Source organism: Apium graveolens, chromosome 2, assembly GCF_009905375.1.
Source record: "Apium graveolens cultivar Ventura chromosome 2, ASM990537v1, whole genome shotgun sequence".
Lineage (NCBI taxonomy): Eukaryota > Viridiplantae > Streptophyta > Magnoliopsida > Apiales > Apiaceae > Apium > Apium graveolens.
Window position 1 is genome coordinate 41025106 of NC_133648.1, and position 14501 is coordinate 41039606.

At 34.0% G+C, this 14501-nt stretch overlaps 1 protein-coding gene across 2 annotated transcripts; it reads right to left on the reverse strand.

Moving 5' to 3' along the window:
- Positions 1–1445: 1445 nt before the first annotated feature.
- On the reverse strand, positions 1446–9528 carry LOC141707329 (uncharacterized). 2 transcript variants are annotated; one of them, XM_074510425.1, is made up of 14 exons: positions 9386–9528; positions 8765–8863; positions 8062–8189; positions 7812–7962; positions 7610–7719; positions 7219–7302; positions 7095–7143; positions 6917–7008; positions 5972–6098; positions 5591–5718; positions 4123–5513; positions 3487–3597; positions 2661–3405; positions 1446–1798 (listed from the first exon to the last, which is right to left on the reverse strand). In XM_074510425.1, exons 2-13 carry the CDS (start codon positions 8855–8857, stop codon positions 2834–2836), a joined length of 3036 nt encoding a protein of 1011 aa, XP_074366526.1. In that variant the 5' UTR covers positions 8858–8863; positions 9386–9528; the 3' UTR covers positions 1446–1798; positions 2661–2833. The 2 variants fall into 2 exon arrangements, with proteins under 2 accessions (XP_074366526.1, XP_074366525.1); XM_074510424.1 differs by having other exon boundaries at positions 5972–6104.
- Between the last annotated feature and the right edge of the window lie 4973 nt (positions 9529–14501).

A 14501-nucleotide genomic window follows, 5' to 3' on the forward strand; every position in this document is an offset into this window, starting at 1 on the left:
ATTTTCAGAGAAAACTGTGGAAACAGGTAATTTTTCTCGTTGTTGCTCCTCTTGAAGGAGTATACCATAAGCTTCACTTAAAGAAGGAGATGGTGTAATCATCAGTATATGACCACGGGTAACAGTAAATGTCTCATTTAATCCCATCAGAAACTGAGTTAACAGATTAGCTCTCAGAAATTTTGTTAATCGCTGATTAATATCACAGGTGCATTTAGTACATGAACATTTAGGCATTTCAGAAAGAGACTCTAATTCATCGTTAAGAGATCTGAATTTAGTAAAATAGGCAGAGATGGACATAGTACCCTGAGTGAGATGGGCCAGTTCACGCTTGAGATTAAACAGTTTAGGCACATTAACATGAGCAAATCTAGCAGCTAAATCATTCCAGATATCTTTTGCACAATTCATAAACATCACACTTTGACGAATTTCAGGAGAAACGGTATTTAATATCCAAGACGTAACAATATCATTGCAGCGATTCCAATAGAGTAATAAGTTTGAATTAGATGCAGGTTTAGCATAAGATCCATCAATAAATCCTAATTTGAGTTTGGATGATAAGGCGATCTTCATCGATCTACTCCACTGACTATAGTTATGTTCTGAGAGAGTTACGGTAACAAGAAGTATACCTGGATGATCTGATGAATTAAGATAATATGGATGATTACAGTCAATTAAAGTACCAGATCCAGTTGAAGTTGAACCTTGAGCAACAGTTGAGTAACTTGCTGCCATTATTGAGCTTTAACTTTGATGAAAATTACAGAAAATCTAAGATAATGAAGATAGAGATAATAAAATATGGAAAACGAAAAGGATTTAACATATTTGAAGCTCTGATACCATGATAGAATCAGGCAAATTGATCATATATTTGCAGTGAAGCTTAAGATATATTTGGAGAAGATGAAGTTTTGTTAACAGAAGTGAGAAAAGCTTACAAACTCTACAACGAAGATTCAATATATACTAACTCTGACTTTTTGTAACTAACTTGACACCTGTATCCAGCTAATATACAGCTGTATAAACTGAATATCTGACCTATATGCTTTATATTAACACAAACTCAAGTTAATTTGACTATGAAAAGTTAAATTGAGACGAGAAATTATGGCAAGAGAGGGTGTAATTAAGAGTCGATAATTTTCTGTGCATATGCATGTAAAACAAATCAACAAGAAAGTTCCAGGTTCTCTAATATAATTGATATACTCCATAGTTTTCTATGCATATGCCTGCATAACATAACTAACATTGACATAGGGAACTACTAATCACACTCGTAAAAACCTGAAACCAATTTGCTAGACCGATGAGACCCTTGCTTTAGGAACCTAGAAAGTTGTCCAAGTCTAATACCACTATCACCACAATGTACATATAACTCCTTCCTATAACGACAATATACCAAAATAAAAGCACTGAAACTATACAAGGGAACAATTAAAACTCACAACATATATGATAGAATGCTCAAGTCGCACAATATTTGACTCTAGTGAAACATATTGTCTGTTTTTGCAAAAAACGTAAACAAACTAGAGCCTGCTTCCAGAAGACAACGTATTTGCTCAAAACATATTACAAATTGTCAGTTGAGGCAACAAAATCAGGGCCACTTCCAGCACCATGACACATAATACTCTACAGGTTATTTCCTAAGATTTCTTCCTGATTCACAGTTTCGATCTTGTGCTCTGCTAGCGTAATAAACTATAATCAATATAATCTTGTACCTTTCTGTGTGATGCAGCTTCAAATAAAGACTTGAAAGGCTTAGTTCCTGCATGATGATAATATATACGGTCAGCTTCAAATTAAGAACAAAAAACTTTATTCTGGATTAAAACTATCAGCCTTGGATGATTGTTTAATCAACAAACTATATATACTCGTTCTGCTGCAGTACACCATGTGTTCAGTTCTGTTCAAAATATAAAACATATTTTGTGGATTACTGAATATAATGTACTTCAACAATCCACAATGTTTTTTCTACAAATGAGATAGTACTTGTAAAGAATAAATTGTTTTTCTACATAACACAATTTATCCTTAACTCTTACAATAAGTATGAGAACAATTATGCAAAAAATAAGAGGCGAGTTTAATGTGTTATATAAAAATGAAAGTATTATGTTCTGCAGAATATCTAATTTAAGGTGGTTCTAACTGGAAGTTGATCCTATAAAACAAGGAAGATGCACCAAATATTTAAAAAGATAAGTTTTCTGCAATTATTTCTGGGACCCATTCTGTGTAGAATAGTTCCCCAATTTTATTACTTTGCGTACAAAACCATGGTCAAACATAACATAATTGGACCTAGTGTACCCCAGAAAAAGCTTCCCAAGTATCGCCACCAAAAGAAACGGAATCGGAATGGAATGGAAATTAGATCACAGTAAAAAAGGATGGAAGGAAAGGGGGGACGTAAGAATTCAAATTTTTAAAATATATTAAACCAAATGAGCTAGAAATAAGCCAGTCATCCCCACTTTGCGGGATTGAGTTCCAGTTTAAATTTAGATGAACAGAAAAGAGGATGGAATGAAATAATTAGGATTCATTACCAACTAGCACATATTTTATCCTTATAACCAAATGAATTATAACTAATGGTAACAACATAAGCTCTTCTTTACCTGCTGGTTTTGGAGGAGGTGGTTATCAGAATGTTCAGTCCACCATATAGAAGTTAAGCAGTAAAACCAGTCAAGAGCCAGCCACATATTATCAGTTCAGAGCTGTCAAGACATGTTGGATATACTCATTCTATTTCAGTTTTTAACAAAGGCATTAGTCCACTAGATCAAGTTCAAATCCCATATTGTTGATTATATAAATCCCCAGAACTTGAAATCCGGTACTTCGAATCCTGGTAACCAGTAAAGTACTTATTTACTCCTAATCTTTCAGATCTAAGGAACTCTGCTGCAGCTAAGCCATTTCTACTTTGAACCTCATTCCAACCATCCCAGTTGCCGCTCGACACAAGTTGATTTCTGGACTGTGGAAGACCAAATGGTGAGTACTGGGACCCATTGTTGGCTAATGCTTGCTCCAACATCCTTGGAGGCCATCCATAATTATCTGGATGAGAAGAAAAACTGTCCTCCATTTCGACATATCTGGGGTTCTGCTGTTGTGAGAGAGATCTTTGCATTAATAACTGCAATCTTGCCTCATTCTCATAATTACTCATCTGAGTAGGATAAGTTGACCTCGTGTCTACACCAGGGCTATTAAGCCCACCAGGAAGTCTGCCTTTACCTACTGCCATAATTGCAGGATCGATAAACTCAATTTCTGCATTGATGGAATCATTAAAAGTAGATGGTGACTGAATAGGATTTCTCGAGAAAGATGAGTTGTTAAGTACATGATTCCCTACAAAAGAGAAGGAAATATTGAGTGAGTTCCAACAAGCGCTTAAAACAAACTCATTAATGTAAAATGTAATATACAAACCAGAGTTTATGTCAAACGTCTGTTCCATCCTCTCGAAAGAGGTAAAGCCTGGAGGTGGAGCTCTAGTAGGCCCGGAAAATCCGGGGGGAGCTGTTACAGGTGCTCTGGAAACTGTTTTAACATCAAAATAATATATTTTATCTCAGAAAGGCAACAAGCTTATTTAAGTTTAAAGAGAGGAAGAGAGGATTCACTAACAAAAGCACTTAAACATACAAGTTTCACTGTAACAAAAAATTGTAAAGATACTAAGCCGAATTTATCACACTATTGACAGTGTCAAAACATTCCTTAAAGCAGAGACAAGAACAATGCTTAGCTTGTTTTCAGCCATAAGCACCGAACCCTTGTCAGTTTTCATGAAACTGAGTATAATATGCAACTAGCCAAGGAGTAAATCGCCCAAATTTAAAAATTAAAATGAATGCGCATAAATCTAGGTGGTCAGAATAACAAAGGAAAAGTAAACAAAAATCTAAGACAAATGATGAGCATATTTAACAATAAATAAAGAATTTATTCCCTATAAAAATCTATAGAAGGCGAAAGACTTGCTCAAAAAATATGAAACAAATATCAAATACACTATTTAAATAAAATCCTGTTAATAATTTTAAAAAAAGCCTGTTAACTCACCAGAAAACCTGTTAGGTGAATTATAAGAATGGATGCTTCCAAAATTACCAGGTTGCTGGCCACTCGAAGTAGAATAACCATTGCTAGTGCCACCATCATAATAGTTTCCATTGTCCTTAAAACCATTTGTGAAAGAGTGATTCCTCAAAGTTTTCTCAAATCCAGTAAAAGATGGTTCAGAGTTGGATGCTTGATGCTCCTCTCTTGCAAAAGAAAACCTAGACTGATTGCTGTTTTGTACTTTCTTAGAATTTGATGCGCCAAGAGAACCCAGCTGTTTATCAGTTTCACCAAGTAATTTAGCTAAATTCTGTGGTGAAGCTAAGGATTTATCCCATGAATCGAAGTCCATTGACAAGATATTAGATATGATATTGCTCTCTCCCATTTCATTTCCTGAACTACTATCATGGTTTACTAACTCACCACTACGTCTTCCATCATGCATTACTTTTAATTCAGTTGGTAGCAGAGAGGAATAATTATTAACATTGGTATCCAAATCAGTATAACTTCTAGTTAGGTTCCCTGCATAACCACTCGAAATGACTGGGACATTATATGCTTGTGGAACAGTGAACTTGCTCGGTTTCTTATCTACATTATTAGAATCAAAGTTCAGGTTGGATAAATGGAAAGCCTCTTGAGAATATAAGACCCTTGAACTATCTGATAATTGACCTATATTATGCAGGTTATCTGTGCGACTAGTAACTTCCGGATCCCCACGTCTTTGAATATCAAAAGATAGTATATCATCCTTGACTGTACAAGTATCACTCTCTGCTACTTGCAATCGAGACTCTAACTTTAATTCAGACTGATCACTTGGTGCAACAGGGTCCTTACTGGAGGCTGCATCCTTTGCTGCAGTACGTGATGACGAGAGGTCTTTGTATTGTGCGTCTCCGTGCTGTGGCCCTTGAGTAATCATATTTGGTGACAGCATATCAGAACATAATTCCTGAATTTTACTCTCTACAAGATCATGTGAATCTCTTACTGAATTGATAGCACAAGATTGCCCCGTGTTATCTCGCATTTTCATGGATCCATCTAACTTTGGCAATGGCGCAGATATCTGGCTACTTGTTACTAGTTTATCAGTATGTTCAATCTTGGCATAAGCATTAGATGGCTTTTGTTGCTTATCTGCATTCAGTATTTCAACGGATGCTACTGGACCAGTTTTATTTCTCTGTACGGAAGACCAAATTTCTCCATTAAGTTTCTTTCCAGAATCACTATGCATTATAGAGACCTTGGCTGGGCTCACTACTGCAGTTGAAAATGCAACTGAAATTCCACATGTATCAGATTTCTGCTTAGAAGGTCCGTTTGAGCTTGCCATGCTTGTTGGTGGCGGTTGACTATTTGAGGCACGCGCTCCCCTGAGAAGCATTCAAATTTCTTGAAAGGAATCTAATGTGAATATGGAAAAAAAGAGGCTAAACAGTCAAATCAGTACCAGGATGCTGCTGCAGGAAGACCAACAGATTTACTAGAGTGACTATATGGTGGAGAGCCCCGTACACTACTTGCTGGCGTTTGCCAGACAGATGATTCCAAAATATTTCCAGAAGAAATGTCAAGGTTCTGCACCAGGGCAAATTCAAAAAAGACGTGTCATGGTAACAGCCTACATATCGTGGTTGGTTGCTAATAGAGTCAAACCTTGATTACTAACTGCATTATTTAAAGAATTACTTATGTAAATCACAATCCCCTGGAATGGTATTTTCTAGTTTAATTGTACACCAACAGTGAAGTATACCCTAAATTGAGCTATCTAAAATTTTGTTGAAAAAATGAACACCCAGAGACAAAAAGAATAAACAGAAAAACATACATCTGTTGAGCTTTTATTATGGTGTACTCCTAAAGAAGAGTTATGGCAGAACTCGTCTGTCGGCGGTGGTAATACATTTCCTGAACGACGTTGCATATCAATTGTAGCACCCATACTCTGTTGAACTCTATTCCTTCAAAATAACTATGCAAGTTAATTAGACAGAAATCAGACAGTTGAATGAATCAACATATGATCAAGCAACCTACTTTATAGACCACACCTTAAATATGTTAAAATTAGCAAGCATAATATGGTAAAAAACCACAAAAAAGACCTTTAAATTACACTAGTTATTTGAAATATAAGCAAGCTGCCTTTTTAAAGTAATAAGCAATTTTCAAGTCAAGTAGCGGAATTAGTACTTTAGTTATTCCTAATAACTTTGGCATTAGAAGTTACAATTCAACAGTCAAATTGTGTACGTACCACTACTTTGTTTGTTAAATATTACCATTCAACAGTTGTAGTGTGTAAGTAGCACCTACATTATGAAATGAGCAAAAAATTACTCAGACATCAGCATAAATTTCTAAACACGGGGTTCCCATCCTTCCACTGCAGATAAGCATAACTGATATATACAAATTTCAAGCATTTGTAAGTTGGCAACCATATCTCCAGTTTTCAATTCAACAAACATAAACACGTGAAATACTAGAATGCATTAGCAGCAAAAAATATTTGAATAATGAAGGATCTTATTCTTGCGATGACAAAAACAATTTACCAAAGTTATTTCGCCCCCTCAAGATTATGCTAAATGCTGAATTTCTAGTTTGCTCACATATGATGGCTAAAGTTCGGACAGTAATTTAGTGCTACAAGTAGATTTTTCTTCAGAAAAGGAATTAAATTTGCATATTTGCTAATTGGAGATCAATTTCCTCCAAAACAAATGATTGATAAAACAATTACTGAATGCACCTGACAAACATACGATACCTTGTGTATGCTGATATTATTTCATCTTTAATGAAACTATCTTCTTGTGTACCAATTTCATGCAAGTATAGACAATCAGGATTGATGCATGGCTGGACCAAAGTTTAATTATCAGAATAGCACAATCACAAACTCAAAATGTTTAAATCCATAATATTAAGTGAATTAAGAATCATACCACACTCCTAAGCCATGAATGGCAATATTTTGTGGTTCCAAAGCAGGCCCTGCAACGTAGGAATAGTAAATAAGCAAATAGATAAGAAACACTTCAGCATCCACTAAAGTCAACAGGTTCAGACCTTAATGGTCTGCCCTCCAATGTGTAACCATGCACTGACTGAATGCAACGAACTGCTTCCTCCTCCTTCGAGTAAGTAATATATCTGGAAGAAAAAAAGGTTAATAATCCAAAAGTTGTTAAAAATATCCATTGTGATTTCTGATGAACTTGGTTAAATTTATACATTTATAAAAACCTAACTGCACAAACCTATGACATATATTGCATGAACTAATTAGGAATCTGCTCCTCAGCTTCTAAATTTTACAAGGACAAGATATAAGATATGATATTCAGGTGAACTATTAGATAGAAAACTATATAAAACAAGATTGCATAATCTGTTGTGCTAGTTATATTTTGCAATCTTACAAGTGAAATTAAGTAGCAGAAGGAACACAAAAGCTTACACACTACAAGTACTATTTGGAAATTGTTGAATGGTTCCAGCGCCTGTACGAGAGATGGACACCTTAAGCACCTTTCCATATTGAGCAAAATATTCTGTTCCTTGTAGGAGCTGCATTAAAACAACATATATACATGTGATAAAAAAACAGAAAAGTACAGAAAAAAAGATAGAGCAAGGATAACAGTAGGAGATATACACACATCTTCATCTGCTAAAGTAAGAGGTAACCCCATAATGTAGACAAGATTTCGCTGAATCACTCGCACACTACTTAGGTTCTTTTTACCATCAGGTGCTTTACTTTTCGATTTTGACTTCACTTTCTTGTCCACATTTAACTCAGACAGCAACCTATCATTGAGAAAAATTGTGTGACGTTATGAAAACTATGTCATAAAATATCCTGCAGACATTATTGCGTGTCGACCAGAACTCTGCATATATAAGAACCTTTCACATTCAGCTGTCTTTTCAACAATTTTTTCCTTGTTATAAGGGGTGCGACATGCTGGACACCTTCCTTCTACGTTGTCCTTCTCAGCCATATTTATTATGTGATGCCAGCACCAAACACAAATCTGCAAAAGAAAAAACATGCTATCGGGTTTGGGAGTCAAATTTCATAAAAAATCACACCAAAGTGTTTAAATTTCACTTACAATACATATCGAATATATGCAAATTAGCTAACTGCATCATATCCAACGATTGCACTTTTCACTTGCAGTTACTTCTACTAGACGCTTCATTCATTTTATAACTTCAGTGCTTCAACAATAAATGTTACCCTAAGATACTCGTTATAAAAAAATGACCTATGGAGCTGTATCACAATTCAGCTTCTTAAATGGGATTTGACAAGTTGTTAAATAATAATCCCATTATATTATAGTACTAGCAAGGTCTCCGAAAGTAAAAAATATTCATATCCCGTGTAACATGACGATAACATCAGTCATAATATCTGACACTAAGATAGTACATTACAATGACTCTTCATAAGTATACAGCATCAAATCTCAAGTTATCCTACCAGAAGATAATAGGACCAAGTACAAATTATTTTGCTGCAAATACCAATTCAACCATTTAAGAAGCAGAAAAAAAGTATCAAAGAGCTTTAGAACAAGGACAGTTTAAGAAGATTTCAGACCTCATAACCACACTTGCACGGCTTCAACTGCTGATCAGTCAAATCCATCTCTTCAGCACAGAGAGGACAAGTCTTTTCTCCCTCGTTGCTCATGATTGCCTATACATGAACATTTGCAGAATTGCAAAACAATTTCATAATCAGATATACTAGAAAACTAGCTCGACATCTTATAAGACACAGAATAAACTAAAAACATTATATATTCAAGTAAAATCATGTTCTACTCTACAAGCATAATTTGATTCAAATTTTTATAACATTACAGAATCCTTAACGAAAACATAAATTCACATATCCGCAAACTTGAAACCGAATCCTACACTAAAAAAAAGTATGCAGGAAAAAAATTTACTAGAACCTATCTATCTATCGAAAAATCAACCTTTTCACATTCAACACAAAAGAAAACACATCAAATAGCGCACCAAACTACTCTAATCATCTAATTAACACACAAAAATACAATCACATCAGGCAAATCAGAATCAAGCGCACACAACTAAAAAATTCAAAATCAAATCAAACGAGTAAAATTAAATAAAATAAAAAACAGATCGAATAAATGATTAAAACAACGAAAGAAATAAAAAATTGAGAATCGAGCTAGGATATACTTACAGTGTATTTGTATGTATAGATAGAGAGGTGAATTGAAATTATGAGAAACGCGATCGATGAAAAGGATGGCGAGAAAGACCCTTTTAGAGAGAGAAGGAGAGAGATTGAGAATGAGTCGGGGAAATGGGTTTTTTATGCTGCGGGGTTTCTCTGAGTCGTTTTCATCTTGCTATTTAAATATTTCTGGGGCGTGTGGATATGCCCCTAGACACTGTGTTATTTACAGAACTGCCATTTCCTGTTTTGTCGGCTTCGGGTTTTTACTTTTTTTTATGAATTTTTCTAGTGGGCGCTGTGAATATATGGTAAGAAAGTGTGATATATGAGTTATAAAAACTAGTTTAAAACCCGTGCGATGCACGATCGTCATATATATTTTTTAATATTATATAATTTTATAAAAAGGTTGAATTCAATTTTTAATTTTGTTCGTTTAAAAACTTTAAATGATATGACTTCATAATAATTATATTAGTAAACGTATATGTTCATAACTTTTTAGAATATTTAAACGTATTTAAAGTGATAACATTGGTAATGAGGGAAATGTTATTATAGTGAAATTATTATTTTATTGAGAGTAAAAATATAATATCTTCATTATGTTGGGACCTTAAAAAATATTATTTTAGCATGTTTATTACTTAATTGATTAACAGTAATTCTATAAAAGATATTAAAAAAGACAATATTATTGATTGAATAATATAGTTTTATTGATAATTCTATTTGTATTTTTCAAAAAATAATAATTATGTTGTAATTAAAATTTGATTTTTAGTTGACATCAATAGGATACGAATTATACTTAATCTAATATTAATTTGATTTATCTCGGATCACTGGTTTATATTATTTTATTTTATCCCGATGCCCAATACACCGACCAAATCAAACTAATTACTTTTAGTTTAATTTTATTTTTTTAAGTGTGGATCGATAAGATAATTTTGTTTTAGACTGAAAAATTAGCATATATTATTTTATTTTTGTTGGTCGAATTGTATTTTTATTTTAGTTTTGTGTTAGTCTGATTCAATTGTATAATGATTTTTTTATCCTGGATAAATAAAATATATTATTTTGTTTATCCAAGTTCATTTGTATAATTTTTTAGAATGACTGATAGTATTATTATTTTATCTTAGTCCGATTCACATGACATATCCACTAAATCTCAATAATTATATTTAGTTTGATTATTAATTTAGCCTGAAGTAACAAATTAGAATAATATAGAATTCGATATGAATTAAAATATAAATTGGTAGAAGAAGTTGAATTTTAATATAAATTATAATGATATAGAGTTCGATATAAAATAGAGTTGAAATTGGTAAAACAATAGAGGAAGTTGATTTCAATATCAATTACAATTAGAATTGATCGACCCAATAATTCAAATTGAAATAATTAAATAAGGGTAATTAAGTAATTTTACCAAGTATCGACTGACCGACTACCAAACTTTTAATGTTTCGTCTATTATAATATATTATAGATATTATAGATTTGATTTGTGGAGAGCTCATTAATAATGATGCACCCCCTGCATGCACAAAAATCTCCACCAATCAAATTTTTATAACTCATATATCACACTTTCTTAGCATGTGCCCATGGGCACACACTAGACAAACCGTTTTTTATTACTCCCTCCTCTTAAATTAGTGGTTATGTTTGACTTTTACGCGTATTTTCAGGTGTTTTGACTGCATATCTCCGTTAATTATTTTTTTTAAAAAAAATTGAATGAAAATTAAAAAAAATAAGCTCTTACTCATTCCAATTTCTTGACGTTTGCGAGGTAAACACCTCACATGTGTACTTATGTGTAAATTCGTATGTATGTAATGATTTAGGGTTGGTTTAGTGTTGTAATCGATTGTTTGTGCGGACAATTAGTGTTTGTACTCGATTTAAATTGAGTATTTGTGCTTGTACGTATCGTTTGTGGTCGAGAAATAGGGCGAGAATTATTTTATATGTTACCTTCGAATCATCGAAAGAAAGCTTTCTCATTCCGATTTCTTGATGTTTGCGAGGTAAGAACACCTCACATGTGTATTTATGTGTAAATTTGTATGTATTTATGTGTGTGTATAATGTATGTAATAATTTAGGGTTAGTTTAATGTTGTAATCGATTTTTTGTGGGGGTAAATAATGTTTGTACTCGATTTAAATTGAGTGTTTGTGCTTGTATATATCGTTTGTGGTCGAGAAATAGGGCGGGAAGTGTTCTTATGTTTAAAATTCAGGGTTAATTATTAATAATTTTTGTGCTCCTGTACGTAATGTATAACTATGAAAATGCATAATTGTTGTGTTTGTATACGTACTGTATAATTAAGAATTCAGAATGTCCGATATTGAAAATTCAGAATTTCGATTATAAATCACATGATGGATAATTTCGATAATTTTAGTCTTATGTTATCGAGTCCTTGGAATACAAATATTATTTGGGATAACTGATATCAGATTAGCGAGGATGCGTGGGATGCGTGGGATGCAGAGGGGAAAATGAGTTAGAGTGCTTTTGTGGTAATGTGAATATGCGAGATTGGAAGCTTAGAAGACTGTAGCGGGAGTTGTTACATATAGTTGGGGGTTTGGGATATTTGTCAACCCTTTCGTTGTGTTGTAGAATGATACAAAGAGGATATCAGGTTTGGTTAAGAGGTGGAGACCTGAAACGAACACCTTCTTTATGAGGAAAGGAGAGACGCCTGTTACTTTAGAGTATGTTGGTTACATTCTAGGATTGCTGGTTTATGAGGAGGCTTTGACGTGTGGCCTGATTGAAAAACGGTTGAACACTTTGTTCAAAACTAGTTTGAGCCTTTGTCAGAGGCTGATGGTTGGTTGAGAGAAATGGTAGACATAAGCAGGTGAAAGGAGATATGTGCACGACTGTTGTACGTACACATACATGCTATTTATGATTGGGGTAATACTTTTTTCACATAAAAAGAGGGCTTATGTTCATGTTCGATATATTGAGTCTATGGCTAACATCAAGGAGATAAGTAACTATGTTTGGGGTGCAGCTATGATGGCTTGTATAGAGGTTTGGAGTTTATCGCGAAGAAGACTAATAAGCATATTGCTGCTTGTGTGTGGTTATTAAAGATATAGTTTTATGAGAGATTTCCCTACATTAGTATGCCACAACGGGCTCCTGGACTAGATGATTATCCTATTGCTGAGGGTTAGATGTACTGTCAGAGAGAGGATACCAAGAGAAAGAGGCGGAAGTCGGGTCCTCATCATAACCTAGAATTTTATAAGGGCGATTTTGATGGAGTTACAGGGGATGATATCATGCGGAGGCCATATGCTCGGTATGATAATATTGTTGATTGGAAGATGATTGAGGCACAGTTAGCAAGAAATGGAAGAGTCTCCCTAATATGTTATGATGTGGTTTAGTGGTAGCACCCGAAAAGAATGATTTGACAGTTTGGTTGTAGTCCAAATATTCCCCCACCACCCGTTAACATGATCCCGTATAGGCAGCCTAAAGATGTCAAATTTGTCTCTGATGATTGGTTGGTTTGATGGTTTCTTGACATAGGTAGATGGGCTAGATTTTTTGCTCCGTTTGATTTGTTGATTGAAGATACTGCTAATATTACATCAGACGCTGATTACCTGACTTGGTATTCAGAAGTTGGCCTCATGAGTTGGGAAGCCATAGCCATTTGTTGAGTATACAATAACGAAAGCAAAACCCAAAGAGAATAAATAAGAACAAGAAAATAAATGGCAATCACACAAGACAAAGATTTACGTGATTCAGAAATTCCTACTCCATAAGCCACACCAATTTTGTATTGATCACTTACAATTGTGTTGTGTTATGATTTTACAATATCATGAGAATATTTATAAGAGAAGAAACCGGGCCTAAATCAAATTCTAGTCCAAATCTAAAAAGTAGACTAATCCATAAACTAATCTGAATAGTTTATTTTCATGGTTTAGTTAATAGACTCGATTAACCAATAATCTCCTACTTGGAATCTGACCACATCTTCATTTCACTCTTGTAAAACTAGTAAAATCAATACTTCAAATCAATAACTCTAACTAGTACAACGTCTTCTCATCAATAAATTCTGAAGGTCAGTTGAAGTTACGCAAAGCTTCAACTTTTCATAAGTAACTACCTTAGTCAACATATCTGCAAGATTATTTAAACCAAGGATTTTTTCAAGGACAAAGTATTATTTCTTATCAACTCTCTTGTAAAGTGATATCTCAGTTGAATATGCTTCGTCCTAGTATGAAAAACGGGATTTTTTGCAAGATGAATGGAATTCTGATAGTAATACAAAGGACTATCCCCATGTTTCTTGCTTAACTCCTCAAGAAAATTCTTCAATCAAATCATCTCATTGCTAGCTTCAGAGATAGCCATAGATTCTACTTCCGTGGTTGAACGATCAACACTCTTTTAAAGTCGAGACATCCAACTAATTGCGGTGCCACCCAAAGTAAAAATATAACCTGTTGTACTTTTTTTGTATCCAAATATCCACCCAAATATGTATCAGAGAACCCTTCCAAAATAACATCTTTCTTACTGAAATATAGTGCAACCTTGGATGTGCCTTTCAAGTAGCGTAACAACCATTTGACTGCTTCCTAATGCTTTGTTCCTGGATTAGACATAAATATACTAACAACTCCCACTACATGAGCAATGTATGTCCTTGTACACACTAGAGCATACATCAAACTTCCAACTGCAGACACATAAGGAACTTTAGCCATATATTTCTTGTCTTCATCCATTTTAGGTGATTGCTTCTTCGTGAGATTAATGTGACACGCCAACGGTGTACTTCTGGTCTGCACATCCTGGACGCTGAATTTCAACAATAATTTCTCAACATACTTTTTTTAGATAATTTTAAAGTACATTCAGTTCTATCCCTTATGATGCTCAAACCAAGTATCTATTTTTTTGCATCCATATCCTTCATCTCAAACTCCTCAGACATCTGCCTATTTTGCCTGTTGATTTCCCTCATATTTGATCATGCTATCAACATGTCATCAATATACAACAACAATATGATATAAGATAAATCAAACTTTTTAAAGTA

Coding starts and splice junctions, on each gene's coding strand:
- LOC141707329 (XM_074510424.1), bottom strand. CDS start 8,857: ATGAGCAACGAGGGAGAAAAGACTTGTCCTCTCTGTGCTGAAGAGATG. Junction 3,598..4,122: donor TTCACCTAACAGGTTTTCTG/GTGAGTTAACAG, acceptor ATGTTAAAACAG/TTTCCAGAGCACCTGTAACA. Junction 3,406..3,486: donor GACGTTTGACATAAACTCTG/GTTTGTATATTA, acceptor TCTCTTTTGTAG/GGAATCATGTACTTAACAAC.